Genomic DNA, 22,290 nt, shown 5'->3' with positions numbered 1-22,290 from the left:
ATTTTTAAAATTTTATCTAAGTCGGACCTTGCAGGGAGGATGATAGGCTGGTCAGTTGAACTCTCCGAGTTCGATATACCCTACACACCGAGTGGAGCTGGAGTCGTCTTGGAGGGATCGGGTGACCTCTTCCTAGAGCAAGCTCTTCAGTTTGGATTTCGGGCGACCAACAACCAGGCCGAGTACGAGGCCCTGCTTGCCGGGCTGAACCTAGTCTACGACATGGGAGCACGCGAAGTCACATGCAAAAGCGACTCCCAGGTAATGGTTGGCCAAGTCAATGGAGAGTACGAAGTAAAGGAACCTTTACTGCAGCGGTACTACCACGCGGCCAAAAGCAGTATCGTCCGCTTCAGCAAAGCACCCTTGGAGCACATACCGAAGGAGGACAATAAAAGGGCCGACATCCTCTCCAAGCTGTCGGTCACCAAGAAGAAGAGCCACCAGAGGTCAGTCATACAAATATGGTTGAGGCACCCCAGCGTGACGGAGGGCGAGGCCGAATTCCTGGCTATAGAAGAGACCGAGGCCGAGGCCGAGAACTGGATGATACCCGTCATCCAGTACCTTACGGACGGTATATGCAAGGCCGACCAACACCTCTCTATCCAGTACCTTAACCGACATACCCTGCCAACACCTCTCTCGGCTCGGTCTGGATGAAGCCTTAACCGGCATACTCTGCCGAGACCAACTCCCAGGTTTGGTCTGGACGAAGCCTTAACCGGCATACCCTACCAACACCTCTCTCGGCTCGGTCTGGATGAAGCCTTAACCGGCATACCCTGTCGAGACCGACCCCCAGGTTTGGTCTGGACGAAGCCTTAACCGGCATACCCTGCCAACACCTCTCTCGGCTCGATCGTCCAAATTAACTTGCTCGATTACCATCGCAAGTAACGGCCGACCGCCCTAGCGCACTTGCTCGGTTAGCATCACAATGAAGAGATGAGTTTGAGATGTGTGAAGACTTTGTGAAAACAATGAAGAGTGAGTTTGAGATGTCAATGTTAGGGGAAATGAATTTCTTCCTTGGACTACAAGTGAAACAACTCAAGGATGGAATTTTCATAAGTCAAGAAAAGTACTGCAAGGAGCTGCTTAAGAGGTTTGATATGGATCAATGCAAGGTAATCAACACTCCTATTTCAACAAGCTGCCAGCTGGAACAAGATTGTGCAGGAAAATCAGTGGATCAATCCAAGTACAGGGGTTTAATTGGTTCTTTGTTATACTTAACTGCTAGCAGGCCCGACATTATGTTTGTTGTGTGCTTATGTGCTAGATATCAATCTGATCCAAAGGAATCACACTACAATGCAGCAAAGAGAATTCTGAAATACTTGCAAGGATCTAAGGATGTTGGATTATGGTATCCTAACAATGTATCTTTAAACTTAACTGGTTTTTCAGACTCTGACTTTGCAGGTTGCAAGGTTGATAGGAAAAGCACAAGTGGGACTTGTCACATGCTTGGATCAAGTCTAATCTCATGGCATTGCAAGAAACAGGCTTGTGTTGCTCTCTCTACAGCAGAGGCAGAATATATAGCTGCTGGAAGTTGTTGTGCTCAAACCTTATGGCTAAGGCAGCAACTAAGTGACTTTGGAATTCTATTAAACAAGATACCTATAAATTGTGATAATACTAGTGCTATAAATCTGTCTAAGAATCCTGTCATGCATTCAAGAACTAAACATATTGAAATTAGACATCACTTTCTAAGAGAACATATACCTAATGGAACTTGTGATATCAAATTCATTGGCACTGAATTTCAATTGGCTGATCTTTTTACTAAACCTCTTACTAAAGATAGGTTTTATTTTCTTCTAAATGAATTGGGTATCATTAGCTTAAATTGTCCTTTGCAGTAAAAATTTCAATCTGTTACTTTATATTTTAACATGTTTTGTTCTCTGTTTCAGAATCACAGCTGTGACTAGAAAAGAGAAAGATTTGTTTTTCTCTCTCGCTCTCTTTATCTTTGACTGCTTTTACGGTTATTAACCAGCAGGTCTATGATAATTAGCATGTGGGTATCCTAACTGATTGGATATTGTGTAGGTGCAACAGATTTGATTTATCAAACTGAAATCTGGTTCCAATATATTCTTACGTAAATCAACACCTGAATCAAGAATAAAATCTGGAGCATATCTGATTGATTTGATTTTTTTAACCCATAAGTCTTGAAATCTGATTAAATTGATTTCCTTTAAAATTTGTGATTTTTGAAATCTGATTTAAAGCTCTGTATAAACCTGGCACTAATCAATTGTTTTTCACACCTTCTCATCTCTGCTACGAGCTGTCCAGGTTCAAACAAATTACTTTGTTTAGTTTCTATCTTGAAATGATCATGTGAACTGTTACTAACCCTTCTTCTAGCTGGTTTATCTTTAGGTGACTAAGTGCAGGTAACAATAGATCAAGCATGACATCCTCTTCACACAGAAAGAAGAAATCCAAAGAGCAATCTAACAGCAGCCAAGGCATTCTGGAAAACTGGTTTGCTGGAGATTCTTAAGCTATGACAAGGTTCATCCATGAGACAAGCAGAAAGCAAGTCAATGTGCCCAAGGTGTTGGAATTCTCATGGTTAAGGGAAGAAAATCTGATTGAAGCAAAAACTCTGCTCAAGCATCAAAAGCTGAAAAACTTCTTAGAAATGACTGGAAATGTCTATCCAGACTTGGTGAAAGTGTTCTACAGCAATCTGGTTCAAGATGGCAAAAATCTGGTCTCCCATGTGAAAGGTGTGAAGCTGAAAATTACAAGGGAAATATGGAGCAATGTGGGAGGAATCAAGTATTCAGGAATGAAGGTTAGCAAAGGGAATACTGCTGGAATTCAAGGGTTCAACAAAATGCAGTTTTATAGGAGCTGTGTTAGAAATCCTGCTGAACCAATGGCTAGATTTCATGCTGGAAATCTGACAATAATTCCAAGACTCCTGGCCTACATAATTACTTGGCAACTCACTCCTAGAGGAAGCAATCATGCTACTCTTCATGAAGAGGATTTGATTCTGCTATACTGTATAATGAACCAACTCAAGGTAAATTGGGTGAGTACAATGGTAGAGAATATGCTCAAATCCACAAGGCTTCCCGATTATCGTTTTCCATATTCAATTTTTGTGTCAAAGTTAATTGATTATTTTGAAGTTGATACTGCAAATGAGAGAAATGACACCATTAAGGCAGCAAGTGAAATAGACAACTCCACTCTCTTGAAAATGGGGTTCCAAAAGGAGGATGACAACTAGATATTTAGAAGGAATGCTGCAAATAGAGCTGAGAATGAAGCAGCTGATCCAGCAGATGAAGAAGAAGAAAATGCTGATGGTGTGCAGCACATGGATGAGTCACCAGCCCACTCTTCTGCAAAGGAGGATGTTGCTGCTACAAGCCAAAATGCACTGGTTGCATATGAGGAACTTGTGTATAGATGTGAACCTCTATCCATGTTCGAAGACAAGTTCTAAGCAGGCTGGACACACTCACATATGACCAAAAGGCACATTATGAAATTACTCAAGCCAGGTTTCAACACTTGGATGACCAAATTGAAGGAGTTCAGGAGCAGCTAGCTAAGCTTTACTACCACAACAAGTGATCCTATTTCATAGTCTTTATCTTTTATATCTCGTTGAACAATTTGGTTTTAGTCTGTTTGTCTTTATTCTGCACTGGTTTTAGTCGGTTTTATTTTTGGTTTGTAAAAGAACTCTATACTGGCTTTTTGTTTGAACTGTTATGAATGTCTATGGTATGTCTTTATCCCATGCTTTATTTTGTTTGATGAATCCAAAGGGGGAGAAGAACAGAAGAACAACTCACAAAAGTTGATGTTCTGGTTCAAGCTGCAGGGAGGTAGCACAAAACTCACACACTGCTATATTCTGGTTTTATTTCTAAATGTTGTTGTGCAGGTTTTGGCAGTTAGTACAGTGCAGGTTTTGATCATCAAAGTATGCAAAACAAAGGGGTTTTGTCTCCATCAAATAGGGGGAGATTGTTGAAGATGGATGAAGCTCATCTCTACCTAGCCTTAGTGTGTTTGATGTAGATGTTAGCTAGTTTGCTTTGTAGGTTGCAATGTGTCTTAGATGATCTTGTACTTTAGGGTTGTGTGTATTCAAGGTTGCCTTTTGCTACATGACCTATCCTAAATGCCTAACCAAGCATAGATCAAGCACTTGAAGTGGTTAAAAGTTTTTCCAAAAGCTTTTTAGAGTTCTCTCAAAAAATCAGGATACTGCACAAAAATAAATCTATTTCTCTGTAAAAGAATAGGTTTATTTTTGGTGTGCCGAAAGGATTTTCGAAAGTTGGTTAGGGCACCAAAGGTACAACTCAGTCAGTTATTTCAGTTAGCTGAGTTGGCAGTTTTCCTAAAAATAAATCTGTTTAGTTTAAAACCGAATCTGTTGTTTTCATAACAACTTTTCAATTGTTTTTTGAAAAGAAGTTAGAAACTGTTTTCTATATAAAGAAAAACTTCTCTCACATGAAAGGATGCTGAGCAATCACGTTTTTGACAGAGATTAAACACTTTCTATGTGAGAATAAGGATTGAAAAGAGTTTTTGAAAGGTTTTCCAAAGGGATTTTCAAGTGTGCTTGTTCTAGGAAAACTTTGATCTTGGTGAAGGTGCTGGTGCAGTTCTGCAGCAAACTGAACTACTGGTTTTGAGTTCTTGCATCTTCTTTTCAGGTGTTATCTTTCCTTTATTCTGGTTTGTAAAGGTGTAAGTGTTAGTCACTCCTTGATAGGGTTTCTTGGAGTGCAAGGTGTGCTGAAATAGGGTTTTTCAGCATTGGTTGTATTGTTCTTGTAGTGTCCAAGAACTGTTGTGTTTGTAAGTGATTGATACTGGTTTTAGTGGATTCCACCTTGGAGTAAGGTGAAATTGGATGTAGCTCCTTATGAGTGAACCAGTATAAAAGCTTGCATGTACCTTTCTTCTCATCCCTGCACTCGTTTATGGTTTTTGCTTAATTCCGTCAAGAACGAAATTTGTTCATTTGAAATCAAATCTGTTAATTCTGGGTTTAATAAAAAATTGTTCTTCCTGATTTGTTAAAGTTCTCTAATCACTAACACAGTATTGGTATATGAGGTTTTCATTGATTTAAGGACAAATAGTCTTATTCATTAAATCCCGACAAAGATTCATTTCCTTTGAAACCTTGTGTTGAATGAACTTGATTGTTTTCTTGGCATAATCTGTATTCTTCAAACTGGTAAAATTTAACCAATCTGATTCTGTTATACATCTCTGTTGATTGCAATTTTAATTTGAACAAGTTCAAATTGTGTTAGACTGTTCTGAAGAATCAATCTGTTTCGTTTAAAAACAATATGTTCTTTTTCCTCTTATATACTGAAAACTGTTTGTATTTGCGAAAATTTTATATGTTCAATTCACCCCTCCCCTCTTGAACTTAGACACTAATAGACCCAACAAAACTCGCTCAGAAAATGCAAGGTCTCGACACTATTGGAGACCCTTATTTATAAGGCCCATGGGCCTCAGATTCTGAACCGACGCATCAATCTCAACCGTTAGATCCAAGAGATCCAACAGTCCGCTACGTTTCCCACCCAAAAAACCCCTCATAAATGCCAGTCATGTCATGTCACCTAGGGTCATGTCACGCCCCTAGGTCACGTCACACCTCGAGAAATGGAATAGCTGCACGAGCAAGGGAGACCGACCGACACCCATCATTAAAGACTCGTCGGGCACATCCAACATATTTGCCCTTGAGCCTGGGGGGCAACTGTACCGGTATGGGCGAAGCCGAGGTCCACCTGGCTGCCCGAGGCCGAGTCGACTTGATCGAGACCAGGGGAACCTGGCTGAGACTTAAGAGATTTGGCCGGGGTGGCGAGGCTGATGACCTACCCGGCCGAGACCTTAGAAGACTAGGCCGAGACCACTGAGATTTGGCCGATGGCCGACCCATACCAAGAGAACCTGGCCGACGGCCGACCCCTATTACAGTTAACGCTCAAACCAAGATCAGTGAAGTTAATCTATCATTAAGAATTAGTTAATGCAACCCTAAGCGGTATCCACCTCGATAAACGGGCCCAACACGGTAGGTCCATTAGAATAATATAAATAGCACACATTCCAAGGAGTAAGGTATGTCATTTATTACTATTCATCTACCTGGGAGTTGACCACCCGCTTTACTGACTTGAGCATCGGAGTGCCTTCGCAGGTACCCCCACCATCCGGTGTTCAACTGAGGTCGAGTGCCGAAGGAGAAGCAGGAGGACGAGAAGAATCTCAGCTCACCACCCAGTCACCTGACCGACCGAAGGAAGGAGAAGAAGACTTCAATAGTTCTCTAGATCCCATCTCCCTAGCAGGAACAAAAATCAAAGAGTATAAGGGATTGAAAGGAAATCAAGGTATCGTGAGACAAATGGATTTATGTGACCACAATTTGATTAATGATTCTTTCGAAAGACAACAGATTCATATGTAATCACTATGATTGACATGAAATCAAAGGTACTGAGAGTTGAAAGGAAATCAAGGTACTATGAGGCAAATGAATCTATCTAAAGTCAATATGATTGAAATAAAATCAAAGTAGTGTGGATTGAAATGAAATTTGTACCTGTATAGGAAAATATAGCTTAGATAGTACCTGAGACTGTACGTACAATTGCTTATATGTCGATGATCCTCAGATTCCTTCCTTCAAGTCTCCTTCCACAAATGTTGATGCTCGGTTGGTCGGGGTGACCTGAAAAAGGTACTTCGATGCTCAAGTAAGTACTATGTGTAAAAAATCTATAATAGTAATTGGTAAAAACGTACCTCATACCTCCACGGAGGGATTTATTTATTGCATTGGTTATGAGCCCTTGCCATGATGGGCCGGATATAGTCATTGACTGATATGCATCATGATCCCATCTTTCAGTTAATCAGTATTGAGCTGATTTGTCGAAAATATTTTACAGATATTTCAAAATATAAATTATGACTCATTAAGTGTCGTTGCAACTATCGTTACTATCATTTATTGCGTAAATTGGTATCTTCTTTGACTCGGGCGTTCAGTCACCGAGGCCAACACTGGCTTGTCTGGTACCGATCGATACACTTGCTCCCTATGCTCAAAGAAATTAATTTATGAAGAGTCGTAAAATGACTATTGGAGTTCCTGAGGCAAGATGTGACTGTTGAATGCATTAAATGCTTAGCGAAGATGTGATGTTTACTTATTTGAAAATAGTCACCGTTTAGTGGGTACTGTTCAATCAGAAAGATCTAACAGTTGAAATTTCATGTCATTTCACATGCCGAGTGATATGAGCCATTGGATGAGTGCTGATCCAACAGTGCCGAACGATACACATGATAATCTCTATCCTCTTTGGTTTTCTATAAATAAAGCCTCATTTGAACGAGGCAGGGTTTACGTATTGATCACGGCTAATATAGTTTTGCTTAACTTGCTCCAACAGAGTCTGTCAACTTTCTTTCATTTTTCTTACACCAAAGTTAGTAATGTCTTCCTCTACCAATTTTTGCAATAGTATATTAAATATCCAGCCTTCTGAGCTTGCCCACACCACATCTGGTGATGCGACAAACGTGAGTGTCTCGGACCACACGGTTGACCCTAGGTCAGACAGTTCGAGCTACGCATGGGGTTATCCACGCGTCTTGGATATCTCTTCTTGCTTCAGGGGTCCAAATGACTTGGATAAATTTTTATCCAAAGTATCCTTCTTGAAACCTAACTCGCCCTCGGATGACGTAATTGCCGATATTTGCAACTACACCGACTGAGTATGTCACGGTCGGGAAGGTGCACCCCAAGATTTCTTTTTTGTTTATAACACATTTTTTACCGATTTACAAATTACCCTTCCCCTTGATGTGTTTACCATGAGAGTCTTAAGAATTCTTAATGTGGCACCGACCCAACTTCATCCCAACTCGTGGGCGACCCTACAAGCTTTTAGGATTCTCTATGACATTTTCAAAATACTCTCCACTCCTCAATCTTTTTTATTCTATTATAATTCTCATTTGAGTACTCCAATGAGTTGGCTGTCTTTGTCTAGTCGATCAGGGAGTATTCTATTTTCACCCTACACCTTGTTATATATAAATTTCAAAGAAAATTATTTCAAAAAATTTGTGGAGCCGGACAACAAACCCTATTTTTATGACGCGGAAGGGAGAACAAAATTTCCTTTTCACTGAACTCAAAATCTGACAAGAATTATATCCTGGGCGAGATCTTCGATGACTCTTCGAGATAAAGAATATTTTTGTGTTCTTGACCAACTCCCAAATAAGTTACCTACTCGGGAGTTGGTAGCATTGTATGTGTCATCCAAGAGGTGAAGAAATCTTACTGGTATGTGACTTCTTTGTTGAACCAAGTGGTGTTCAAGCTTTGAAGAATCCAAACCCTTTGAAGGATGTTGAAGGCTTGGTTGTGCTTGTTGTTGCTGAGCTGTCTTAGATAGGATCTGTGGTAGATTTTTTTTATGTAATCCACTCTTGATTGAATCCAAAGCATAGGCATTCTCAATCTTTTTAAAAGAAAAGTGTTTTTCAAACTAAGTGAAAAACAACCGATTGTTTTGTCGAAACAACCAATTGTTTTGTCAAAACAACCGATTGTTTTATACTTAGGTGTTTTTTAGAAAAGGTTGAAAATTGTTTTTCAAATGGTTGAGCTGTTAAAACCAAAACAACCGATTGATTCGTGGAAACAACCGATTGTTTGTTTTGGTACCATAACAGAAAAATGATTTATACTTTGATTGAGCATTAAATGTTTTTCTAACTGATTACGCTCCAGTCTTTAATGTTTTGACCAATCCTTAAATGCAATGAATAGTTTGTTAAGATTTGATAACAAACAACATCTTTGAATATATTCAGAAAAACAGATTTGAGATTAAGGAGTTTTACACAAGTGTTTTGAGTTTTTCAAAGAGTTGAGATTGCTTAGAGATTGAGATTGATCAAAGAGTGTGAGATAGGATTTCTTCTTGTATTGATTTCAGAATTGCTTCTGTAACAAGTGTAATCCTTGTATCTGTTGAACAAGTATCTTTGTGTGGTTGTGAGAAGTGTTGTGTATTCTTGAGGGGATCAAGATCAACATTCTTAGTGTTGGTGTGTTGGCCAAGAGAAGTGTGTGTCTTGAGGGGATCAAGGTCACTTTCTTGGTTGTGTTGTAAGTGATCTAGGTTTGATTGCTTAGTGGTGTTCCTCTGTGGTTTCTGAGAAGACTGGATGTAGCTCTGGGTTTAGAGTGAACCAGTATAAACATCTGTGTGCATTCTCTCTCTTTCTCTCCTTAATCTCTTTAAATTCAGTTTTGATATTTGCAAATTGATATAAACAACCGATTGTTTCTGCGAAATAATCGATTGTTTTTCTGGTGCTGTTGTTTTTTGTTTTGAGTTTTTGGCAAACTGAATTCTTTATCATTTGTTTCTCGAGATAATTTCATTCTTGACTTAAAAGTTTGCGAAAACCCTCTTTAAACAATTCACCCCCCTCTAGTTTAAAGCCATCCTTTCTAACATTCTTGTGTACCCGATTGTATTCATTATGTTGACGACGTGTTTAATTTGTTTGTGTTTTGTAGCCATCATGACTTGTGTGGACCTAGAGTCAACAAACTACATGAAACTATTGAGGAGGCAAGCGACCACCAGAAAGTTAAGTAGCTTTGAGATGATTAGGACAGGAAACCCAAACCCTCATGTCGACGTGGTGCCGCAAAAAACAACCGTGCCAAGAAAAGAGGTCGGTCAACTAAACCTACACAAAAAAGGACTGAGGTGGGATTGTCCTCGCGTCATCCAAGCATGCTTGGTCCACAACTGCAGCTGGCCCAAGGTGTTGATGACTTTTTATGTAAGTGCACCGCGTTGTTAGAAGTAATAATATGTTCCTAAGGACGGATATCGATCCCACAAGGAACAATTGACTATTCAAGTAAAAAAATCGCTAAATATAAAAACAAAATAATAAAAGTGTGTTTGAGAATTGTTACGATAACAAGAATTAACAAGAAAACAAATCAAAGAGTTGTTGCTTCAATTGGAAAAATAGGGATTAGGTTTCATTTTTCTCACTCACATTTATTTTGATTAACATGGTAACATTATGTTCTTTTATTGAAATTGATGCCCGTATAAAATTCATTTATATTGATTCCTCGCATATAAAGTTATTAAGAATGTTTCTTAAATATCGATTCCTCACATATTTATAAAAAACACTTAGAATTAATCTTAGACGTTGATAGCAATTAACATTTCAAGTATATTTTTAGCACTCAAATATGTTAAGTATTATTGTTTAGGTCAGAAACATAAAAATATTTTCCAGTCAGATTTAAGATTCTAGATCAAGCATTAGAAACAAAACAACAATACCAATAATCAATCAAGAATAGAATATTATATCATATTTAAATATCCCCTCCATACATGAGAGATTGAACATATTACTCCAAATTCATAGGGTAGAATTAGCCATACACCTTCTAGCACCTTCTATTCTCCCAATTGGGTTACAAGTCACTCAATGATGTTTTCTCTCAATCTTGCACACAAGGGTTGAGCCTCAAGCCCCATATTTAACCGACTTCTTGCTTCGTGTTGATGGGCTTGTTGAGTAAAACATAAAAAGACCCAATGTTTTTGGCGCTTTCTCGCTCAAGCGAGATATAACTCGCTTGAGCGAGCAAAGTGTCGATTTTCCCCAATGCTTCTAGAGCATTCTCGTTCAAGCGAGAATGGGCTCGCTTGAGCGAGATTCTCTGTTGCTGAGTTGGGCTTTTTATGCCTTTGTGTGTTCCAGGGCCTTCTAGCTTATATTATTCCTCTTTAGCCCAATCATTTTCATTCTTCCCTAGAAACCTGAAATTAACACCAAATTTGGGAATAAAATGTTCTTATTTAAATAAAGATCATAAAATATGTAAAAAGATATAAATTTATAAGTTATGGATTATTTTATATTTATTTTTGCAATTAATACTCATAAGTTTCGATATTTTAATATGAAATATTACTAAAATTTGGCAGTTATCACTCTCCCCAACTTAGAATCTTGCTTGTCCTCAAACAAAGTAAATTCATATATTTGAATTTAAATATCAAAGCAACTTAATTAACTAAATAACAGATCAAATTAAAAACTTATGATGCTTCCAAATTCAAATGTAAAAAAATCTAGATACAATCAACTTCCAAGATCAAATCAAAACAAATAAATGACAATTCATTAAGGAATTCTCATATGTTCACAAGTAAATGTTTTTCTCTATTTTCACCGAATTATAACAAATCACAGTTGCTTTTCATTTCATCTTCAAATCACAAACATATTAGAAACATAAATCTTGAGGTCTTTTCCAGGGTTATAATGAGGTTGGACTTCCAAAAAGTATTGATTTTTCAAATAACAAAATGCACATTTTAAAAAAGAAGAACATACAATCCAATTATAACACATATGTTATCTAATCACCATTTTTCTTTGACTTCACACTTTTCCTTATTTTCTTTTTTTCACTTATTCATGATTTTTAACATGATTTTTTCTCTTTTTTTTCATCAATAAGAATAAATTCTTTCTATTTTCAACTTTTTGAACTTTCACAATTAGAACCAATCATTCTCTTGTCTATGTATATTGTATCTATTTTCTTCTTTCTTACCGATCGATACAAAATCAAATTATTGTGTTGGTATCTGAATTTTGTATGACTGTGTTTGAGTTAAAAGGAAACTAAATTAATTATGAATTACTAATCAAATTAGTTCTTTTATTTTACTTATAATTTTGTATGTTAAAACTTTATTTCAATAACTTATCATTGCATCTGTTTGCATCTGTTTGTCCGTGTATGAAATGTGATGACAAACATATATTTGTAAAATATAAAATTGATAATTTTTCATTTCTCTCATTTGTAAATAAGTGATTTTATACATAAATTAAATAATTTATTAAAGTTTACATATGATATGATGTTATTTTTAGGTGTTACAGAAATCAATTTGTTAAAACTGATTATTTCAAACCTAACCAAACTAAATGCACTAATAAACATGTCGTTGAGTGTGTTGCTTTGAACAAAACACACAACTATTTGATTCGGCGTTTCACTTTGCCTAATACAAAACGTAATCATGTATCTATGACTAAGTAATGATTTAACGTTTGAAAATGATTAAAGTGCATTGTATGTGGAAATCAATCAAAAAAGTGATTTTTGTATAAACAAATGTTAAAGATTTGACATTTATAGAGTTTGGCATATTTCCTTCCCTCAAGAGTAGGCATAGAGATAAAAAAATAAAAATATACCCAAAAGTTACTTTTAACGAATATAAAGTTGGATGGAAAAAAATAGATAAATTTTATAATGATGAAAAAGAGACTTTATTTACTTAGGTTATCCGGTTGAATTTAGATAACTCAACTACTAGATATTATTAATTAAAAATATTTTTTTTAAAACAAAAAATAACTAATTATAATGAAATTAAATATTATTTTATAAATCAAAAGAATTATGAATAAAATAAATAGTAACTAATTAGATATCAATTTAAAAATTATTTTATAATTTTTTTTATTAATAATATAAATTATTATAGATATTAATATTTTTTTAATTTATAAATAATATCTAATTTAGTTAATAACTAATTATTTTTAATTTTTAAAATTAGTTTTTTTTTAATTTTCAATCGAATCAATAACTTATAAAAATTGAAAGAAATTTTATTTAATTATAAAAATAACATTAAATTAATTTTTTTTATCTTTTTTAATTTACTATATGCTATGTTTTATATGAACATTTAAAAAGTTGATGGAAAAATAGAAAAAAAAAACTAAAAAAAATTGGAATGGATAATCAATGTAATATTTTGAATTCTTTAATTTCTTGCGGAATAAATAAATTATATAAAATTATTAGTTATTAAGTCTTAATTTTACATATTATATTTTATTAGTTATAATTTTTTTTCAATAATGAGTTTACTTATAAATAAATTAATTTATTGAATCCATTGTTTTGCAAACAAAATCAATAATTTTCGAATTAAATGTAAATGAGTTATATCATACCAACTCAATTAGTATGGAGGAAGTTAGATGGGAAGATCTGCATGGTAGATGGTGGCATAGGAGCAAAACAGAGAAAAAACTTTTGTAGTAAACAGAAGCAGAGTCAGTCTTAGGAAATCAAATCTAAAGTGTATGATTTCTGGTTTGTGCCAGTAATCTAGTGTTTTGTAGTAAACTAGTTTTTTAACCCGTACAATGCACGAAAGTTAAACTATACAGGATTATTTATTTATTAATTTTTTTTTCAAATAAAAATTTTCAAATATTACTAATTAATTAGCACGTGCAATATAAATTATAAAAAAGTAAAAATGTAATTTATATAATTATATATATATAAATAAATAAATAAATAAAACTACAAAACAAATATTAATATATAAGAATAAACATTCGTGTTTACAACTAAACAAAATAAAATTAAACATGCTAAAATGAATATAAATTAAATAAACAATACATAAACATGAATAAACAAAATAAAATTAAACATGCTAAAATGAATATAAATTAAATAAACAATACATAAACATGAATAATACATGTAAATAAATAAATTTTTAAAGACAAATTTTAAGAAAAATAAGTAATAATAAACAATTATGTAAAAAAAAAAATTCAACCAAGTAAATAACTCGAATTTGATTATTTGATATGTTAACCTCTGATTCTAAAACAATCTTATCGTCTTCTTTGAAGTCATTTAACATATAAAAATTCTCTCATCCTTCTTCAAGTTTTGTTGATTTATTTGGTGCATTTTATTTTATTGTTTTGTATAAAAATGTAATATAATTTATATAATTATATATATATATATATGTATGTATGTGTGTGTACTTGTATAAACTAAAATGGGCATAGATAGTACCTGTAACTGGAACTAACAGTAACAATCATCGTTGATGTCTTGGTCGCTTATCCTTACTCTTTTCGTACTCATTCTCTCGTACTCGGTCGTTCCTCCTTGGTGCTCGTTTGAGAGTTAACCTGTAGAAGGTTCTCCGACAATCAAGTAAGTACTCTGTATTAAGAGTGTATGACGTAATTGATCAAAACGTACATTAATCTTTGTAGAAGGTTTATTTATAGTGTTTGGTAATGACCATTTGATTCATGGGTTGTATCTAACACATATCTTCAATAAACTAGTGTTAGCTGATTTCTTAGAGTGTCACCAAGATTTGACGGGGCGTGACTCAGATTTGTAGAGAGGTTACCTTGATTTATATGATGTTTTCTTGTCATTTATTTGTCAATTTGTTCTTTACTGTGCTTGATCACCTGGTCGATCGGTCAATGATGTTGAGTGATGTGGCTCATTCAATCCGTAATGTGGTTGATCACCCAATCGGTCAACCAATGATACCAAGTGACGTGGCTCATTCGGCCCGTAATATGTTAGGCTGCTCAATTTAGGTAGGACATTAAATAATTTAGGATTTTAGTTACTTAGAATTTTGAATTTTTTGAAAATTTAATTATTTTGGATTATTATTTAAGTAGGAAATAAAATATCTTAGAATTTATATTTATTTAGGATGTTGAAAAACTTACAAATTTTTTTAATTTTTAATTTTTATTTAAGAATATAATTAAATAATTTAGAATATAAATTTATTTAGAATTTTGAATAATTTAGAAATTTTATTGACTTTTGATTTTTATTTAAGAAAATAATATTACAAATTTTTGAATTTTTATTTATTTATGACTTTTAAAAACATAAAATTTTTATTTATTTTAGATTTTTATTTTAGTTGGAAATAAAATCATTTCAGATTTTTGTATTTATTAAGGATTTTAAAAAACTTAAAATTTTAGTTATTTGAGATTTCTAGGTAAGTATGAAGTAAAATAAGTTAGAATTTGTGTTTATCTTAAATTTTGGATATTTTAAATTTTTTATTAAATAATTTAAAATTATTTTTTATTAAGTTTTTTTATAATTTAATAATTTTATTTATTTCAAATATGTTATTTACGTAGAATATTAAATAATTTAGAATTTGTATTTGTTTAAAATTTTGAATAATTTAAGAGTTTTGTTTATTATATAATTTTATTTAATTATGATATTCAATAATAAAATAATTGTATTTGTTTATAATTTTAAATAGTTTAAGAATTTTATTTATTGTAATTTTATTTAAATATGACATTAAATGATTTAGAGTTTGTATTTATTTAATATTTTAAATAAATTAAGAATTGAATTGATTTCAGATTTTTATTTAAGTAGAACACTAAATCATTTAAATTTTGTATTTATTTAAGATTTTAAAAATATTAGAAATATTATTCATTTTAGATTATTATTCAAGTAAGAAATAAAATAATTTAGAATTTGTAATAATATAGAACTTAGAAATTGATTTTATTTAGATTTTTTTTTTTAAGAATGACATTAAATAATTTAGGATATTATTTATTTATAATTTTGAATAATTTAGGAATTTTATTGATTTTCGATTTTTATTTAAAAATGACATTAAATTTTTTTGGATTTATATTTATTTAGAATTTTGAAAAATTTAGAAATTTTATTTATTTGAGGTAATTTTTTTAAGTGGGACATTAAATAATTTAGGATTGTATGCTTGATCACCTGGTAGGTAGCTCATTAGGGTTGTACTGTATTTAGGATTTGGTAGTAAAGCAAGTATTCACTTCAACAAAATTCAATCCAAATCCAAATATTTAGAATGGATTTTAAATCCATATCCATATTTTTTATAAAACTAATTTTAAATCCAAATATTTGGATTAGATTTTAAATCCAAATCCATATTTTTTTATAAATCAATTTGAATTTTTATAAATCCAAATCCAATTCAAATCAAATCCAAATCCACACTTTTATAAAAACAATTAATTAAATTTTAAATTTATATTTTTAAAAAAAAATTACAATATTAATATAAAATTATGCAAAAAAATAAATATTATATAAATATAAAAAATATCATAAAATTATAATTTAATAATATCAAAAATTATAACTACTGTTCTAGTAATCCTTCCTTCTCCTCAAAACAGGAATAAATGTTTGAATATAAAATTGTCAAACTTTAAAAGCTTACAAATACAAAACTGCACTATGGATTGGATTTTGTAAAATATAATTCATATCCAATCCAAATCCAAATATTTTTATCAGATTTTAAATCTAAATCCATATTTTTATAAAAAAAAATAAATTAAATTGGATTTTTAAATTAAATCTATATTTTCTAAAAACTTACTATAATATTAATATAATAAGATGTAAAAAAAATTAATATCATATAAATATTAAGAAAATATAATAAAATTATAATTTAATAATACTAAAAATTAACATTACAGTTTCAGTGATACAGAAAAAGTAATTGTATACAATTACAAACTAGACATAAAATTGGTGATTTTTTTAATTTTATTGCTAAAGTAATGAGCGAAAAATCAACCATTGAATTTATATTTTACTGTATAGAATATCCTTTAAATGTAAATATATTTTTTGATAAAATTTTTTGGTATATTACTGTTTGCATATGGTCTCTCTCAAGTGTATATACATGGAGACAAGTGCAAATTTATACAATACTTAATTGAAGAAAATAAAATAAAAAATTTGTCTGTGAAAAAAAAAAGAGTAAAAAATCCAGACAATTTTTTTTTTAAATTTTAATATATGATTTTGTGACCTTTAAGTTTTTTTTATAGAAAGAACTTTAGTTTTAACAAAAGAAAATAACAATAATAGAAATAAATTATTCTAAGAATTAAAAAAAAAAGGATAATAAAGTATAAATGAAAAAGGAAGAAGAATGGAGAAGTATATGCACGTGAAAGAGTTACTGGAGGTCATACGGTGTAGAGGAATTAAATACAGATTGAAAATCTGGATTTTCTAGTTTCTAAAATCCATTTAAGTAAAATGGATATCTGATCCAGAAAATTGATAAAATGTGGATCAATATAAAAACTAAATTTAAACAAATGGATATTAAATGGATTGGATCAATGTAAAAATAGAGCAGTTTTATTATAATTGGATTTTTTTGCCCACCCCTACATACACATAACAAAATAGTTTCAGTTAGAATAATCCTAAACAGCATTTCTAAATAATCTAAACACCATGAACATCCATATGAAATGCAGAAAAAAATACATGCGACAAAATCATTAACTGTAAAAAAAACGCACACGACCATATCAATGTGCATAATCTAAATTAATAGAAGAAAAAAATGAGGAAGTAAAAATGTATGAAATGCAATAAAGAATACATTTGACAGAATATAACAGAAGAACATGAATATGAAATGCACCCAACAATAGAATGAGAATAGCACGCAACAAATAATGAAATCGAATGAAGATCAATATGAAATGCATCCAAGAGACGAATGAGAAGCAGAAAAATTGAAGGTTGAAGATAGTGCAAAATGCAAAATGCAGTGCCAAATTGATCCAGAAGAAAAGGTATACGTAGCACAAAAACGACGCCACAATTCATCCGGACTCAAATTTCAAATTCAAAAAATTTCATTGTTTATGTGCTCTGTGCTTGTTTTGCAAATTTGTCTGCAAACATAGTTGCAGAAAAACATCCAAATTGAAACCCTAATAATGCATTCATAATTGGATCAACTATCTTCCATTAAAGCGTGAAGAAAGGCCTTCTGAGCATTGGGCTAGTTGTGAACCACTCAACCCTTCAGAATGGTCGTATGAGCGACACATGTAAAACTTCCTCTTGCAGTATTTTTTATTTAAAAAAAAGTGGTTGTGACACGTGTAAAAAACTTCCGTTTGTGCTCCCTTCAATTGTATTAAGTATAAATGTCTTTGGTAGCAACTATGATGTGAGTTGAATTTAGGATTGCACATTTTATGGGTTACTCTCTTGTGTATGAGTTTTTGATTATCAATTATGGTGATAAGCTCAACAAAGATTGCCACTGGACACGAACTTAACTAAGTGGTTAAGTAAGTGTGAAGATTCTCTTCTAGAGAGCAAAAAAGAAAAACAGAATTATAGAGTGAATATGATAATGATAACTCGTGGAATTAAATGAAAAAAATGAAAAAAGAAGTGAAAATCGAATGGCAAAAGAAGATAACAAGACATAAAGATGAAGGATGATGGCGCAATGAAGAAAAGGAATAGAGAGAAAAGATAAGAAAGCTTATAGGGATGAAGGGGATGATCACGCCACTTGGAAGGTGAGGAAATTTCAAGATGATTGATGAGGAGCCGCCACTTGAGGTGCACTACTCACAAGATAAGACCCAAGAACAATTTAGGAGAGAAAGCTCACTAATCACTCAAGAATAATTTCTCTTCTATATTTAAAATCAAATGTCTAATACATGAGGCAATACACCCTATTTATATGAGAAGGTGCCTTGATAGGCAAGAGTGAGAGGAGGGAAATATAAGGGGTGGCTAGGTCAATCCTAGGTCAAAACCGCACTATATGGTAGGTTTCTATAAGCTAGGTTAAAGGAGTGTACATGGGGTGGCACATGGAGGTGTTGTTGGGTTGGCTATAAGCCCAAAAAATACTAAATACACCCTAATCTAGCTTATTCTTCTATTGGAACCCCCAAAGTGAGCCCAAATTATTTATTTAAACTTGTCTTGTAAAAAGACTAGAAGGAGGAACAGTTGATATTTCGATCCATGTCTGGTTCTTCTATTGAGGCTCTCTTGAGGTTTGGTGGGACCTGGTTTTGTATGCTGTTATGACTGACCTAATTGTGAAGTGTTTGTTGTGTCCTAGGTCATCTGCTTGTCGAGTTGGGTTGTATCAAACTATGTTTGAGTAGTTGTTATAAACTCTCTGTCTACAGCTCATCGAAAAGCATCCTAATAACACATGTTTTGGATGAAAGACTTGATTTGTTTTTCTAGGAGTACAAATATTTTGAGGAGTTATAGGATTTTTGTATGAATTTTTTTATTTTTTACTTAAAGTAACTTATTCTACCTTCTGGTCTTCTTGACCTTCAAGTTTAATGGTCTTCTAGTCAAGTCTTACGCTTCCCATCGAATGATTGGGGGATCAAGTTTGTCCGAGTAGAATATACAGGTAAAAGTTGAGAGAGAAAAATTACCTTTAACATATGAATGTCTCTGCTATTTATACCTTTTGGTTTAGACCTTTGCTGTTACGAGCCCGTTTGTTGGGTCAAAAAAGGAGGACAATTACACTTTAATCATGCTTTGCTAATAAACTGATTTAGCATTAATTAAATGAAGGTTTAAGGTTTCTCTTTGGACTTAAATTGACCGGAAGGCCATTGATCATTTGACCATTCAGTAACCGGTAGTAAACTTCTATTTATCTTATTTTTTTCTTGATAAAAAAAAATATCAACTCGACTTTTCTTTAATCTAAGAATTTAATAAATTCTGTATATATTTTAAGTTATGGCATTGTAAGTGTAATGTTCTACCCAAAACTTGTACATAAAATCTCATTTAATACTTTAGTTGGAGAAATTAATGCGTTCTTATGAAGTGGGATTCAGGAAATGCAATCCGCACCTATCGTACCTTCATATAATTAATGTAAACTCAAGGTCAAATATTGGGCATTCGGAATTGAAAAACAATTAAGAAAACATATTCAAAATATATGTTAATAAATAAGCATTCAAAATACGACTGGGGAAAGGAACAACATCAAAGTTACTTTTTTTTATAAAAAAATTAGTTTATTAGATGAAAAATTATATTTACTTATATACCATAAAATATTTTTATTTTTAGTTAATTATAAACTGATTTATAAGATGAAAAATTATACATATTTATATATCATATATATCATGAAATATTTTTATTTTTAATCAATTATAAATCAATTCATAAGATACAAGATGACAATCACATCTATTTTTAATTTAATTATTTTTTTTTATAAAAAATACATCCACTTATATATTATAAAATATTTTATAAAATTTATTTATTAATTTCCTAAAGTTTCTTTATTTCTAATGAATCTAAAATCTAGAGAAGATGTTTGGATAGTGAAAGTTGCTTCTTTAGAATTTAATTATTGGTCGTGGTCCCATTTTCACATCTCATACAATTCCATTTCTATGGTAAGGTATTGCCTTGCTGGCTGTGTCAGAAACCAGAACAGACGTTATTTTATTTTTGGAAAATATGATAGCTTTTGACTCATAATCACTTCATTAGATATTTCGTATCATTTGGTAGCAAATATCATTAATAGAAACAGATTTACGATAGCAACAACATGCACTTTCCTTAAAAGACAGTAATGAATATAAATTGTAAAGAACTAAATTATAATTTGATATATTTATAAGCACTAAAAAATTACAATTTTGTAAGAGAAGAGAAGGAAAAAAAAACTGAAAACAGTTTTATGATGAGCAACAAGGTAACATAAGTTGAGAAACTAACTTTCCTCACAAACTATGAGACACTACATAGCACACCACAACTATATGTGGCATTATCTTTCACACTACATATGATATCACATCTATAATCATATGTAACAACAAGCAGGACCATAGAAATGGTCTATTTTTCTCTATAAAGTGACTGCAAATCACCTGAAGTCTCTTGAACACATAATGATCAAGGTATTCCAATGATAGGGAAGAAAGGAACATAGTAGCTACTTGGTGCCAAACCCCACTCTGGAGGGAGAGGAAGATCCACAGTTTTGGAAGAACCAACCTTTGTCCCACCCTTGCAACTTGTTCTTGGGGGGCATGATGTCCTGAAAATAAGAGGAGTGGAAATGGTGTAGCTGTTTTGCTCTTTGCCCTTCACAATTTCTGATATCTGGTCCTTCCCTGAGACATAAAGCTGAACTGGTCCACCAAGGACTTTTGCAAGGCAATTCCCTTTGTCTGAGGGAAGCTCAACCTTGAAGGAACCATCATTTTCTGTAGTAGCCACACCCAGTTTTTTCACACCATCACATTTCACTGACACCTTCACATCTGAAACATCAAACAACCATATATGATTCCTAGAACACACTTTCAAAACTCAAATGTCGTGTAAAAGGCTTTTATATAGTTACACTAGACGAACCAAAACCTTAAATAAGAAAAGAAAGAATGAAATCCCTGCACATATATTCACACATCTTTTATTCCTAGGGTTGTACAACCTTATACAAATTCTAACCAACTTGCTACTAAAAACCAGAAACATACCACTCTAGAACACAATAACCAGAACCAAAGGTTATTATGAGTGCCTAATTTTTTTGCATATTTTATTCCTGTTATTGCAAGAAACTGCTAGCAATTAAAACATGACTAGTCTTGATTCACGCCAACAAAAAATACCTATCAGCATCCTTAATAGTAGAAAATGTGGATAATGTGCAAAAGATTTTTTGGTTTAAACCTGTTGGCATCACAGTAAAAAACTAAAATAAACAAAACATAGCCGTGCTATTTGGCTAAGAAGTAGAGTAATAGATAAAAAATTGTTTAAATCTAAGTAAAGCAAGTAATTTCTTTTATAAGGAAAAAAAAAGGTGAAATATTGATATCTGAACCCTAATACAAAATACAGATTATGTATGTACATAACCCAAAACCAGTTAAAACCCCCATAACATCACAAACACCAAAATAAAAAACACCTTCAGAAGACTAAAATAAGATGATGCATGAAAGTTGACAAACCAGATAAGTCATAGTTAAGAGTGCAGTCAACGCAGGAGACTTTGCCTTGTAGTATTTGGCATGTTGAGGGGTCAAATTTAGCTAGGGCTAAGGCAAGGAGAAGAACTGTGATAAGTTGAACAGAAGCCATGAGCTATGAGGAAGAAGAAGCTGACAAATATATGGAAAAAGGGAAAGGAAAATTGAAGAGGAAGTGGTAAGTTTGGAGGTTATAAATAGAAGAAACAATGAAGTGAGGACATTAAATGAAAGGGGTCCTTGGCTGATATTAGTAGTTGGTGTCTACAGATTGTAGTTAAGATACCTTGGTAGAGCTTATCAACATATCACAAGAGCTATAGCATGCACTGGAATCCACACATACATAACCAAGCTCATGCTGCAGTTTCATTTCTTCCCAAAAGCACTGTCTTTTAGGTACAAAAATTCAATTCTCACTCCTTT

The 22,290-nt window shown here is 32.6% G+C and overlaps 1 protein-coding gene across 1 annotated transcript; it reads right to left on the bottom strand.

Moving 5' to 3' along the window:
• Nucleotides 1–20,461: 20,461 nt before the first annotated feature.
• Nucleotides 20,462–22,290, bottom strand: LOC137826424 (uncharacterized). Its single transcript, XM_068632383.1, has 2 exons — nt 21,847–22,290; nt 20,462–21,147 (listed from the first exon to the last, which is right to left on the bottom strand). The coding sequence occupies exons 1-2, from the start codon at nt 21,974–21,976 to the stop codon at nt 20,777–20,779; spliced, it is 501 nt and encodes a 166-aa protein (XP_068488484.1). The 5' UTR covers nt 21,977–22,290; the 3' UTR covers nt 20,462–20,776.

The sequence above is a fragment of the Phaseolus vulgaris genome, chromosome 11, assembly GCF_000499845.2.
Source record: "Phaseolus vulgaris cultivar G19833 chromosome 11, P. vulgaris v2.0, whole genome shotgun sequence".
Taxonomy (NCBI): domain Eukaryota; kingdom Viridiplantae; phylum Streptophyta; class Magnoliopsida; order Fabales; family Fabaceae; genus Phaseolus; species Phaseolus vulgaris.
Note: the sequence above shows the minus strand (reverse complement) of the source record. Positions and strands in the feature narration are given on the sequence as shown.

What these genes read in the sequence shown, in the direction of transcription:
- LOC137826424 (XM_068632383.1), bottom strand. Translation starts at nt 21,976, where the DNA reads ATGGCTTCTGTTCAACTTATCACAGTTCTTCTCCTTGCCTTAGCCCTA. An exon ending in TCTTAACTATGACTTATCTG is followed by an intron (nt 21,148 to 21,846) that starts GTTTGTCAACTT and finishes TTGATGTTTCAG; the next exon opens with ATGTGAAGGTGTCAGTGAAA.